The 14640-nt window shown below is 41.4% G+C and overlaps 1 protein-coding gene across 1 annotated transcript in view; it reads right to left on the reverse strand.

The window, feature by feature from the left end:
• LOC119595500 (adenylate cyclase type 5-like) overlaps positions 1 to 13961 on the reverse strand; it is a 124434-nt gene extending 110473 nt beyond the window's left edge. Inside the window, exons 1-4 of the mRNA XM_037944629.1 lie at positions 13914 to 13961; positions 13668 to 13683; positions 7785 to 7862; positions 6648 to 6838 (exon numbers count right to left, since the gene is read on the reverse strand). Coding sequence (XP_037800557.1) covers positions 6648 to 6838; positions 7785 to 7862; positions 13668 to 13683; positions 13914 to 13961 — 333 coding nt within the window. The remainder of the gene's footprint in view (positions 1 to 6647; positions 6839 to 7784; positions 7863 to 13667; positions 13684 to 13913) is intronic.
• Between the last annotated feature and the right edge of the window lie 679 nt (positions 13962 to 14640).

The raw sequence follows: 14640 nt of genomic DNA on the forward strand, positions 1-14640 counted from the left end.
TCGATGGTGAACAGCGATTGTGGCTGAGGGTCGAAAGGGGCAGAAAGGAAAGGATGGTGGCGATGGTGGATTGTTATGGTTATAGTTATGGTGAGGGTCTTACTGGTATTATTATTGCTGCTATTACTGTTGTTTTTTTAATCGTTGTTGTTATTGTTATTATTATCATTTATATAACTGTTATCTTTATTAATATTATTATCATCATTATTATTATCATTATCATTATCATTATTATCATTATTATTATTATTATTATTATTATTATTATTATTATTGTTATTATTATTATTATTATTATTATTATTATTATTATTATTATTATCATTATTGTTATTATTATTACTATTATTATCACCATCATCATCATCGCCACCATTATTATCATTATCATCATCATCATCATTATTATCATCATTATCATCATCATTGTGATGGTGGTAGTGTTAATAGTGTTCATAAATGAATATAATAATAATGATAAGGATGAAGAGGAAGAGGCAGTTGAGAATAAAGAGGAAGCAGAATTTGACGATATCGACGAAGGTGATGGTGATAATTAAAATTACTGATAGTTGATACAATGTCACAATCTTGTAATCATTGTAGACATGACCATAGCAAGCCCACAGGAATGTTTATAAGATACAATAACATGAGAAAAGGGAGGTAACGCAGGCAAACTAACTTACTAATAAGTAAATAAATAAATATACATATTATGCCTCTCTCTATTTTTTTCTCTCTCTCTTGCTCTGTCTCTTTCTCTCGCTCTTCTCCCCCTTCCTCCTTCCTCCTTCCCCTCTCCCTCTCCCTCTCTCTTACTAATTTCCATAAAAAAGAAATCCTGCGCCAACCCGAGAATGCTTTACCACAGGATATGAGCAACGCATAGGATGCATCGCATTTAGAAAGCTTATCTGCAACTCCTTCCAACACATATTGACCTTTGGCATTAATATCTGCCCACTCCGCCTCTGACGTCACGAAAGAGGGGGAGAGGGAGGGAGGGAGGAAGGGTGGGGGGGAGGGAGGGAAGAGTCCAAAAGTCTTTTTTTTCTTTTCTTTTTTAATCAAGAGTTTGGCATCGAGGCAAGTCAACACAAAATTGATGCTTACGATTACGCAGGGCAAATTCTGACCACACACACACACGCGCATCAAATGTATTCCATCACTGCCATCAGGTTTCTTATGATTCGCGTTGCGTTACATATTTAGACATACTACGTGAACAGCGAGTACAGTGACAAATTGGTTTGCAGACAACAAAATATAAATAAAGAATAACAAAGGAAGTCAAGACACAACAATAAATATCCACTAAATACTGACCTCCCACCCCCTCCTCCCCTTCCCTACCCACACCCACACCAACACAAAACGACATTCACTCATTAATTAACTTCACAGAGGACGATACACGAAGTAATCAAAACAAAACAAGACAAAACAAAACAAAAAAGTTGCGATAACCCACAAGTCTCATTAGGAAATCCACGATGTCTCATTAACTCAGGGTGGCAAGACTACAGTGCCATGCCCACTGTGGTATAAGTTTATCTATTGTTTCTACACATAGATGGCTCTGCAAGTGCTTAGTCACCAAGGAGTCTAGCTATTAGTCTTACCTATCTCATATCTTCACCCTTTTCCTTCATTTTTTGAAAGCTTTATTCCTATTATTTCATTGTCTTTGATGTTATTAACATTTCATTAACAATTTAATAATCATAATATCAATAAAAATGATAACAATGTTAATATTAATAGTATTGGAAAGAATAACACATTTTCTCGCCAATTCAAGGAAAGGGGAAATCAGGATCGGTCACTAAGGCCAATTGATAGACTCCTTGCTGGCAGAGCACACGTGGCAGTACATAAACCCGCTGTCATTGGGGTTAAGAACTCCGCATGCACGAAGCTTCATTCAGAAATTCGTATCCACGAAGCCTCATTAAGAAACCCGTATCCCCGAAACCTCATTAAGAAACCCGTATCCCCGAAACCTCATTAAGAAACTACGAAGATTAGCAACCCGACCATAATCACCCGTAGGAAACGAACACCAGAACAACGGGATAACTCTGCTGGCCTTTGTGAGATCTAACGACACTGAATTCCTCGTATTCCACGGGAAACGTTAGAAGGGGAATAATAACTCTGGAGGAATGGTTTCTTGGAAGAGTTAATCCTTCTCATGTTGCTTTTGTGTTGTCTTGTTTTAGCATTTTCTCGCTTTCTTCTACAAGATTCTCTGCTGCTGCTATCGTACTCTCCATCTCTATCGTCTCTCCTTTCTCTCTCCCTCTACTCTACTCTCCCTCCTTATCTCCCTCTTTCCTCTCTCCCTTCTTCCCTTCTCACCTCTCCTTCCCTCTCTCCCTCTCCTTCTCTCTCTCTCTCCTCTCTCTCCCTCTCTCTCTCCATCTCCTTCTCTCTCTCCCTCTCCCTCTCTCACTCCCTCTCCTCTCTCTCCCTCTCCCTCTCCCTCTCCGTCTCCCTCTCCTTCTCCCTCTCCCTCCCCCACCCATTTCTTCAACTTCAGTACTTCCCCCCTGAGAGGGCTACGTCGCTCATAAAACTCCATCTCTCGGCTATCTAATTTCTAAATCTAATGAGCGGTGAACCTCGCCCCTCCCCTCCCTCCCCTCCCTTCCTCCTCCTCCTCCTCCTCCTCGTGCACACTTTACCGACTGGTTATTCCAACTGTTTACCCCAGAGCTTATTACACAACCTTCCTTTGAGGTTCTGCGGCTGAGAGAAAGCTAGTGCAACCCTCCGGAGGTGAACCTACAGCGCAGACCCATCGATAGCTTCTTTTCATACCTTCTGGTGGCCTGGTATTTGCATATCTACACTGTTACGGCCATATGCTCTTACTGATTTCCATAATCTGGCCCCATCGTGAGTCTTATTATCTCCTTTACACGCGTAGCTTCCAGGTGCTGCTCGCTACTCTTGGGGCAGCTTAGCTCCTGCTAGGAACTTTCCTCGATTTTTTACCTTTTTTTTTACCTTTTTTTACTTTTTTTTTACTTTTTTTTTTACTGTATCTCCTTATTAGACTATGTTGGGTTCTTTTGTTTTGTTTTGTTTTTGTGTGGTTTATTCCCTTTCTGTTTTTTGTTGTTGTTGTCTTATTTAATTATTGAAGTTTTGTAAAAAAAAAAATTCCGCATTTTTTTTTATCACAGCTCAAGTTAACTCTGCACTAATTACCTGCGTTCACTCTCTCGGAAAACACATCCGGCGCGACGCATCTCCGCCTTGTGTAAATTTAATATATGGGTGCACTGTATTCTTCCCACATTCTCTCCCTTTAATGGGCGTTGCAATGGCCGCGTCTCAATCCTCCAGTGTGACTTTATGCCTCCTTAAACTCACCAAACTCTCCCCTTCTTTAGACGCCGATCCCCATCGCTCCCTCGCGAGTACCGCCGGCATCCCGCTGTCCGTCCCAGCCACGTGCGCCTCCTACCGCGATTGATCCTATATCCTCTTAAATTGGGACCATTCTCGGGCTAAGGAACTTCCGCCGGATTTATGTTCTCCATCCATCCAGGTCCTCTGTTGGCTTAGCAGGCTCTCCTAGGAATAATACACTCCCTCTTCTTATTCTTATTCTTTTTCTTTTCTTTTTCTCCTTCTCCTCCTCCTCCTCCTCCTCCTTCTTCTTCTTCTTCTTCTTCTTCTTCTTCTTCTTCTTCTTCTTCTTCTTCTTCTTCCTCCTCCTCCTCTCCTCCTCCTCCTCCTCCTTCCTCCTCCTCCTCCTCCTCTCCTCCTCCTCCTCCTCCTCCTTCGCCTTCGCCTTCGCCTTCGCCTTCGCCTTCGCCTTCGCCTTCGCCTTCGCCTTCGCCTTCGCCTTCGCCTTCGCCTTCGCCTTTCCTCCCCCTCTCTTCTCCCCTATCCCCTCCTTTCGCTTCCCATAGGTGCCGTAGAGTTGTCAAAATAAACAGAATAGGAATGCGGTAACGAGGACGACCCCGAGTTGCTTTTCTCTTTCTGTTCTTCTCATCTCCCTCTCGTTGTATTCTTTTGCTGTCTATTTATTGTTCAGTTTCTTCTTCTTCTTCCTTCTTCGTCTTATTATTATTATTATTATTATTATTATTATTATTATTATTACTATTATTATTATTATTATTATTATTATTATTATTATTATTATTATTATTATTATTATTATTATTATTATTATTATTATTATTATCCTTCTTCTTCTTCTTCCTCCTCCTCCAGTTCTTCATCATCATTTTTTTTTTCTTTTTTTTTACTTCGCACCCCTTTCCGTTTCACTGAATTCCTCATACACCTTTTCCTTTCCCCTTTTATTGTCCTCCTCATATTTCTTCCTATTGTCCCATTTCCCTTTGTCCTTTTGCCCTCCATCTCCTGCCGTCTTCTGCCCATTTTATATTCCTTTCACTGTCCTCACCATATTCCGTTCCCTCTTGCATTGTCCTCCTCACATTGTGTGGGGTTGAGGAAGGTGGGGAGGGAGAGAGAGAGGGAGAGTGAGAGGGAGAGGGAGAGAGAGAGAAGGAGGGAGGGAGGGAGGGAGGGAGAGGGGGAGAGAGAGAGGAAGAGTTCCCTCTTGCATTGTCCTCCTCACATTGTGTGGGGTTGAGGAAGGTGGGGAGGAAGAGAGAGAGGGAGAGTGAGAGGGAGAGGGAGAGAGAGAGGGAGAGAGAGAGAGAAGGAGGGAGGGAGGGAGGGACGGAGAGAGGAAGAGTTAGAGGGAGAGTGAGAGGGAGAGGGAGAGAGAGAGAGAAGGAGGGAGGGAGGGAGGGAGGGAGGGAGAGGGGGAGAGAGAGAGGAAGAGTGAGAGGGAGAGGAGAGAGAGAGAGAGAGAATGAAAGAGAGAGAAGGAGACAGAGAGAGAGGGGGGGGCAGGGAGAGAGAGAGAGAGATAGGGAGAGAGAGAGGGAGGGAGGGAGGGAGGGAGGGAGGGAAGGAGGAGGGGAGGGAGGAGGGAGGGAGGGAGGGAGGGAGGGAGGGAGGGAGGGAGGAAGAGAGAGAGAGAGAAAGAGAGAGAGAGAGAGAGAGAGAGAGAGAGAGAGAGAAGAGAAGAGAGAGAGGAGGAGAGAGAGGAGAGAGAGAGAGAGAGAGAGAGAGAGAGAGAGGAGAAGAGAGAGAGAGAGAGAGAGAGAGAGAGAGAGAGAGAGAGAGAGAGAGAGAGAGAGAGAGAGAGAGAGAGAGAGAGAGAGAGAGAGAGGAGAGAGAGAGAGAGAGAGCGAGAGAGAGAGAGAGAGATGTCATTCTGGACTTCCCCTCGTCAGCTTCCCTCAAGGGCATAAATCTTTCACACTAATCCTAAATCCATCTTTCTGCAGGGATCCTCATATCACCCATTGTTCCTGTTCCCGAGTGCGGGATTGAACTCTGCAACAAGACAGCCGTGGCAATCAGCATGTTGCATGTTGGAGAGCCTTGTTGATAGCGTTAGACCTTGCTGATTATCCCTAGGATCAAGCAGCATCTCAAGAGACGCTGTTCCCTATTAGGGGCCGATCGGAGCCGAGGGGAAAGTGGGCGGCTGGGGGGGAGGGGGAGGAGGGGTGTGTAAGGCCACTGTGTAGCGGAAATTGATTTTCCTCGAATCTGAACTTTACATGGGATAAAAATTTGGAGGTAAGAATGCGCTTTCCCTCCCGTTGTTGACTCATTTCGCTGAGGGGAAAATATACATAAAAAATACCCGATAACAGCTGCGATATCTTAGACATCTTCAGATTTGTGATCCTAATAATACATTGCACCTGTTACTAAGCGTTCTACTAAGCGTTGCTGAATCTACAAAGAAGAAGAAAAAAAATACATATATATATATATATATATATATATATATATATATATATATATATATATATATATATATATATATATATATATATATATATATATATATACATGTTATCTTACACTTAAATATCTCTCTTGCAGCTGTTCATAAAATGATACTCGATACTGCTAGTGTAATATCCGCTTTGTTCCATATAAAATGTTGGCATCGAAGTCCTTTGACTTAAGGGTCGTGGATATGTATTGCCTTCTACAAAAAGTGTGAGGCATGTAGATGGACAGACTGATGACATATATTCAGATATATGGATAGATAGATACAAATATGCACGTGTGCAAATACACATAAAACAGACATATTGAAAGACATACATACAAATATAGATAGGTGTGTACATAAAGGTAGAGAGAGAGAGAGAATTTGAATGAGAGAGAGAATGAAAGAGAGAATAAGACAATGAGAGAGAGAATGAGAGAGAGAATGAGAGAGAGCATAAGAGAGAGAGAGAGAGAGAGAGAGAGAGAGGGAGAGGGAGAGAGAGAGAGAGAGAGAGAGAGAGAGAGAGAGAGAGAGAGAGAAGAGAGAGAGAGAGAGAGAGAGAGAGAGAGAGAGAGAGAGAGAGAGAGAGAGAGAGAGAGAGAGAGAGAGAGGCTGGGATACGTGCATATAAAACTTTTAGAAGAAAACCATTCCTCACAAGCTGGGAAAATAATTCTTCTGGCCAGACCGACACGCCAGGTCCTCCCCTCCCGTCCCTATGCAAACGAAACACAAACAATCGCAACAGCAACAACAACAAAATCAACCGCTCTGCAACCATAACCGAGGCTTTCTTTACCTGCTGCTGATTTTCGCGCTGCGTGTTCATCCTGGCGGAGATGCACTGACGCGTCTCGATGAACGCCTGTCTCCGCGCCGCCTCGCCGGGGTAGTGAGTGAACAAACCCGCCACGTTCACACAGGCGAAGAGCATCCCGTTGCACACCAGCTGTGGGGGAGGGAGAGAGACAGAAGAATTATTATTACGCTCTGGAATTCACCTCGTAAGCTGCTTTCCACTCATGCCGGCAATGGTATGGTCCCACTTGTTGCGTCTCTGTGATTTCCCTTCTCTTGGCTCGTGGGTCTTGGCTCCTGAACCCAACGTCGGCCACGACAAAGGCGCGAGTACGTGTTCTGTTTTGCGATTTGGTTTTAACTTTGTTAAGGACACTACCGGGTTCACTCCCTCGAGAATAACAATAAAAAAAGACAAATACCATTATATGGATGGATACTCAATATTTTGAGATTAATACACAGCTATTGAGCATTTTAGACCCTTTATGATGTATATAGAAAGTTGACCTCCCAATCAGGCTGCGAAGAAAAAGAGTTACGGCGCAGAATAACAAGTGGAAAGAAAAGAGATAAGAAAGAGGAAGGCGCGGATGAACGAACGGATAGAGCAATCAGCCAGTGAATGAATAAATGTAGAAAGGGGGGTGGGGCGACGCGTTAATTGATTAGCTGACGGATGAATTAATGAAGAGAGAGATGAAGAAAATTAAAAAGGATGCGAGGAAAAGGAGGAAAGAAGGAGAAGAAAAGATAGTGAAAGAGGAAGAGAGAGAGAGAGAGAGAGAGAGAGAGAGAGAGAGAGAGAGAGAGAGAGAGAGAGAGAGAGAGAGAGAGAGAGGAGAGAGAGAGAGAAGAGAGAGAGAGAGAGAGAGAGAGAGAGAGAGAGAGAGAGAGGAGAGAGAGAGAGAGAGAGAAGAGAGAGAGAGAGAGAAGAGAGAGAGAGAGAGAGAGAGAGAGAGAGAGAGAGAGAGAGAGCAAGAAGAGAGAGTTACAATGACCCGAGCGCAAGTGGACATACATAAGAGTAGTTATATCAGAAACGACCTTTCTACTGAGCACACAAAACGCCCCAATAAAACTCAATGAAAAGGACGCTTCCGTCGCCCCTATGAATAGCCCAGGCCAATGCTCCTACTGTGGTTGTTGGATCGTTGGATCTGTGTTTTATAATAGGACCATTTCCTACTCATATCAGCTGCGTCATGCACGGTGTCTGGAGAAGTTGAGAAGGTTGCCCAGACCGAGACTACGCCCTCTTGTAAGTCAGGTCAACCCGAAGGAAATTTCTAAACGGCCATTCAGCATTTGTTTAAAACGAGATACTTATTGCCTGTGGGATACTGTGCGGCAAATTTAAATGTTTTCTGAATGGATTATACTGAATGTGGTGTAAGTTAGGGACGTTCGACAGTAAAACAAGATTAATACGAAAGAAGCAAAGGCTGAATACACAAAATATGCAAAAGTAAAGGATATTTACATTTACAGTACAGAGCAATTAAAACGTAAATAAAATAAGACATAAAAAATAATAATCCTGCTCTATTGATACGAAAAGGACCAAACAATGCCGTTTGTTCTGATAAAACTGCAAGCCGCTTAGGAAGGTTTTAAAAACGGAGAAAACGTTTATTCTGTTTGTATATCAACTTTTAATAATGCTCAAAATGGGATTATTTTATTCCCACGTGCAAATGAGAGAGATAATCATAGACAAAGGGACAGAGAATCAAACATACGGAGATGAAATGAAAATGAAAAGTAGCCACATTAATATTCTATTTTTATTGTGGCTATATGTTCCTTCTGTCTACGCACGGAACGTTCCTGTGTTTGTCCATATTTAAAGCATACCTAGAGTCCCTGCAAAACACTACGTAAACGCAGAGTGTACCATTTCTAAAACAAAGCCACCACTTCCTGGTTACCAAGGCAACATAAGCCCCAGATACGTCGCTGGGAATCCTTTCGGCAAACCAGACCTATCCGCGGGGAACAGTCCAAGCTCCAGCCCCTGACTGACACACGCTCTGCCGACCTCAGGCTATGGAAACAACAACAAACGACAAAGAAGCAGATAAGCAGAGAACGTTTGAAGGAAGGCGGATGAGAAACAACCACGATGCGACCTTTACTTTACTCTCTCCAGCGTATCACCCCGATACGAAGGCCAGAGCCAGTCAGCAGGAAGAGAAAAATACGAGTTGAATTAATGAATAGAAGCTTATGAATGACGGTGTATTTTTTTTTTTTTTTAATGATAGTAATAATAAATAAACATATAAAAACAAAAAACGAAAAAATCAATAAATACCCAGTAAGATAAGCCAATGCATACACCGACTTTCGAAAAATGACGGAGGGCCAAAGAGGTCGTGGTCTCGGTCCCTGGAGAGAGAGTACTAGAAAATGAACGGACGAGAGACCGCTACTGCCAATCCATAAAACCGACTGTAATGGTGGCAAGAGTTTGGTCCTGGGAAATGTGTTACTATTTCTCTCTCTTCTCTTCTCTTCTCTTCTCTTCTCTTCTCTTCTCTTCTCTTCTCTTCTCTTCTCTTCTCTTCTCTTCTCTTCTCTTCTCTCCTCTCCTCTCCTCTCCTCTCCTCTCCTCTCTCTCTCTTCCTTTCTTCTTTACGTAGATGTTGTATTGTTTTGCGATGGTCAGTGGAAATTGCTGATTTCCGAAAGCGTCTTTGTACTGCATAAATGCCTCGAATCCTTGGCATGGTAACAGTTCAAAACTATCTGTACTTAAGGATCTTATCATGCAGTTAATAGCCTTTTCGCTGCGTTATGTGCAGGCTGATAACGAAGACAAAATACTCCTCTTCGATTCGTGTTTTTCTTCTTAGTTCCGTTCCTTCCTGTTTGCTTGCGGCTTCTCTCCTTAGCATGTGCGAGGTAACCTGCCGCAGCTCAAGTTCTATGAGCAAGAATTAGCATATAGAGTAAAAGTCTTTTATATGGGACCATATAACACACTTTTATCTCCGCGTGAGGGCTAGCAGCAGCGCCGGGAAGAAACAAGGTCTGGATCAGTCCTTTTAAGTGTGTTGTCTTACCATAAACTGCTCCTTCCTAGTGAACCTGACAGGGACTATTTGCAAGGGTGTACGTTCTCGCTACCATACTTCTTCCTCCTTTGTTATAGTCAAGGAATAATATATGTTTATGTAAAAGTATACTGTTTTTTCCCTGTATAATGGTTTCTCGGGAATTCGGTGCTGATCTTTTGCTATGCTAGGACTCTCTGTGTGCATAATATTATTTTCCATAAATTAACAGGCTGGTAGGCAGAGAGGTCGTGGAGAGAGAGAGGAAAAAATAATGTACATCCAGGGAGACATAATATTAATTCCGCGGAAACACAAATCTTTCTTGTTCATATGTTCAGATATGTTCCGAGAAAGATAAAACTTCTCTCTTCCACGAAAATATCAGTGATGTGCAGTAACAAAGTTTTTTGTACTTCAAGTCTGCAATAATCCTTTATTCGTCCTCATACATGTTCCGTGTAAAGTGTTCTTCAGCAGCTCAATAAAAAAATTCCACTAAACATTTTGTTGTACACACAGAGAGAAAGTGTTTTTTCACTCTAATTTCCAAAAATCGAACACATATAGCTCAGGGCTTTTCCTCGTGCCAAAAAGTTCTTTGATCCCGTTTACCAAAACAGCGTACTCCATCTCATCTTTTGACTAGAGTGTGTGCACGTATAGCTTTGCGATGGTGGAATCAAAGGGGAGGATACAGAGACAGCGCGAGAGAGAAAGAGAGGGGGAAAAGGTAAGGGTGCGTGAGGGGAAAAGGGGGTGGGAGGAGGAGGGGAGGGAGGGAGGGAGGGAGGGAGGGAGGGAGGGAGGGAGGGGATGGGAGGGGAGGGGAGGGGAGGGAGGAGGGTGGAGAGAAGAGAGAAGCAGACAGAAAGGGTGGCAGATACCATTTCTCAATTTCCCACATTAATTTCTGTGATTATACATTTTTACCACTAAATATCAACTTTTGCTTAATATAGCAACTTTGATAGCTTTCCGTTTTCTAATAACATGAGGCGAAAAAAAATATAAAAACGGAGATAAGATTCACTTACAGAACATCTTAACTTTACCTTCTGAATGCGATGAAGACACGTAAGTTAATATACAGTAATACTACATTTACTTCCCAGTAACAGAAGTTTAGTCATCTTTCAACTTAATCTAAGAACTACGCATCCTCGCTGAGTGCAACAAATGACAAAATATTGAGGTCGAGAATGTTTTTTTTTAATGTGTGTTAAGATAATTCCGTCTCGAACTGCCAGATAATGTGTTCTTTGGTGTTTAGACAAAGAGGCTTTCGAATTTTCACTGAAGACACGCCTTTTGACCAAAGGAATAAATTACCTAAAAGTAACTCGACTTGTAAAACAGCAAGTGGTTCGCTTCACACGGCCGGAGACGCGAGACACTTGAAGAAATGGTAGAGCTATGATGAATCTTCAGCTATGTGGGTATCATTAAAGCGAAAAGGTAGACCTTTAAGAAGATAAAAAGAAAAGAAAGGAAAAAATCCAGGTCCCCACGAAAGCTAGATAAAGCTCACTAAGAGACCATAAATCTACTCAAAAAAGAACGAAAAATGCTAACTTCATACCTCTAACAGAGAGACTGATTAGTGGTATCAGTTGCCACCACGGGATAAGAACACAGACAGGCTTATTCCTTCGTCTCAAGTGTCGCCAGTAGTCGCCATAGTGACATAGCCCTGTCGTAGTCGTCCTGCTAGTCTGTACTCTGTTCCCTTCAAAAAAGTTCTTCGTTTGACTCGAAGATGCTTGATGTCTGTGGCACTGAGCTGCGCAGACTAACCCCTGGATGGATGTGAGAACCTTCCCCAGGTTGTTTGCATTCAAATTTGCAAAAGAAAATCTCAGCCAAAGTTCGTTATTTACCAGTCAACTTCTTGGCATTAAATAATATTTTGTGTTTGTTACTTTGACATTTGGTGATGAATGACACAAACGACATACACAGCGAATTTGAACTATGATAAAATTACCACATGACTTACGGCAATTCAGTTAACAAGGGAAGCTCTCTTTAACTGACTGTCGTTGTGTATGTGTCAGACAGAATGACAGATAGACGGACGACGGACGGAGACCTACACAGACAGACAGACAGACAGACAGACAGACAGATAGATAGATATATAGATAGATATATAGACAGATAGATAGATAGACAGACTGATGGACGGAGACAGACAGATAGATAGACAGATAGGTAAATAGACAGACAGACAGGTAGACAGACGGGCGGATGCAGACAGGGGTAAGGGGAGGAGGGTAATTCAAAAGGTAAACAGAATAACGAATACACCATGGACTGCCTTACATAAGCAGGTGCATTATGAAGTATTTTCAAATGCTTCTGATATGCGGGAGAGTTTTTTTTTCTTTTACTTTTTACTTTCAGAACGAAACGAGTTACAGAGAAATAATTATCCAATAAATATAAAGCATAAAAAAAATAAAATCATGAGACTTTTCTAAGATTTAAGGTGTTACATAAGAAATAATTAGGTAAAGTGACGAGAAAAAAACATAACAACTTGGAAACATTCAAATGAAAGAACAATATTCACCATCAACCGTCTTTCCTTTCTCTATCTTTTTCCCTCTGCCTCTATCTACCTAATTCTTTTCTCACCGGCAATTAAGTGAAAATCCTTTTATAGTTTACCGATTTCTTTTCTTCATTATCATTTCTTTAAAGTGTTTGCAAGTCAATCTTATATTCATTCTACTGAACCGTATTCATGTTGACAAATTTAGAAAAGGTACGAATGAGAATGAATAATCTCTTGAGCAATACAAGAGGTGTATTTAGTGCATCTTTTGTATTGTGAAAATATTCATTCTCCTCCATACCTTTTTTTAATTCATTTTTTAATCAATTTTTCGATTTTTAATTCTATTCTCAGATTAAACTCAAAACAATCGAAGACTTGGACACGCTTGACATTTCACCCTGGGGATTCCTGCAATTTCCTACTCACCCGGGGTAATTACGCTAAATAGGATAGCAACGAGCAACGGGAAAACAATCAAATATGTATACCTGTGTATGTGAATGTTTGTGTGTCAGAGAGTATTGTACAAGTTTCCCTCAGAGTCGATGTTCAGAAATCACCCGAGCGTCCATACGTAAAATCGCTCCTTGTATTTTAACAAAAGCTTGTAGATTTGTAGTCAGATGAAGCACTGGCGTTTTATCGCCAAATAAGGAATGAGGCTAATCTTTATCTCCTTATATGGCTTGTTGCAGCGCCATTATCGAGTAGCTTCTAAACGTGATTTTCTTTTCAATACTGTAAACATTAACGATAACACACCTGTGCACATCTTACTCAAGATTTTTAATATACAATTTAGCTCGACATTATTTTGAAAAAAAAAAAAACGAATCCACATACAAGATCTTATCAAAAAGAACCAAAGTATAGAAAAAAAAAACTATATACCCATTCCCTTTCGCCAAAAAAAAAACAACGAGTCTTCACGCAAATGCCAATCTGGCGGCCGGACGAGCGATTCGGAGCCATCGCGGAGCATCATCTTGCCCTCGCTAATTCCACGCTAACCACCTTCATCGATCCGAACGTCAGGCAGCGTAGTCGGTGTGTCAGAGATTGAAAAATGTGTGAGATGGATGAAGACTTATCTACCGTTCCTCATCATTTTGACGGCTGTTACGCGAAATGAGAGATTCTTAGTGATTGATTTTTATTGCCAATGATGGATTCTTGTTGTTAATGATATATCTTTATTGTTAATGAAAGGTTCTTATTGATATATTTTTATTGTTAACGCTAGATTCTTAATGTTGATGATAGATTATTATTGTTAACGACAGATTCTTACTGTAAATGATAAGATTATTATTATTAATGATTGATTTTTACTTTTATTTTCATGATAAGTTAAATATGTAAATAACGATAATAACCAGCCATGGACAGACAACCTTACCTGCAGACCTCGAAGTCTGAAATACCAGGAAAACCTACACACCTGGATATAGCCTTATTTTTATCGCTTTTAACGGAAATGTGTAAATTTGATCTTCCAGCGCCTGTTCGTCTGTGAAATACCCGACATCTATACGAATCGGTCGTAGCCATTACCGCATTTCTCTCGTCAATAATAGCAACTTATAACCCCATTAATAAACTCATTAATAGTAATTCTTAACTTTCATCCAGATCTAGAACTCACCTCATTAAAACCAAAACCAAATTTCACTATCGTCGCTAAATCAACCATTTAACTATGACACAAAAAAAAAAAATGACGGCAGTTAACAAGGCCAGTAAAAGCCACAGATGCGCAACGCGAAACCGTTTTGTGAAATCACTTTTTAACGGTCATTTTCCTTCATCCAACGCGAAAAGCCTTTGTTTCATCCACCGACATCACGTTTAACACAGATGCAGCATAACGATCATTAAAACAGGGGGATGTGAACTACAGCCGGTAATCCGCCAAAGCCTGTGATCCTCCAGGCTCTGATTTCTAACAGAGACAACTAACCTGATAATAAGAACAAAACACCCAATATCGATAGATATATGCGCCCGCGCGTGTGTGTGTGTGTGTGCGTGTGTGTGTGTGTGTGCGTGTGTGTGTGTGTGTGTGTGTGTGTGTGTGTGTGTGTGTGTGTGTGTGTGTGTGTGTGTGTGTGTGTGTGTGTGTGTGTGTGTGTGTGTGTGTGTGTGCGTGCGTGTGTGTGTGTGTGTACATATATATATATATATATATATATATATATATATATATATATATATATATATATATATATATATATATATATATATATTCCGATCCTGAAAAAAAAATCAAGCTGTCCTTCCAACATTTTTCAAACCCCACCCACCCACCCAAGTCTGGCTTTGTCCGCCAGAGCAATCTTCTCCGCGGTTCCCTTTGTTACTCGACCACATTC

The sequence above is a fragment of the Penaeus monodon genome, chromosome 36 (assembly GCF_015228065.2).
Source record: "Penaeus monodon isolate SGIC_2016 chromosome 36, NSTDA_Pmon_1, whole genome shotgun sequence".
Taxonomy (NCBI): Eukaryota; Metazoa; Arthropoda; class Malacostraca; order Decapoda; family Penaeidae; genus Penaeus; species Penaeus monodon.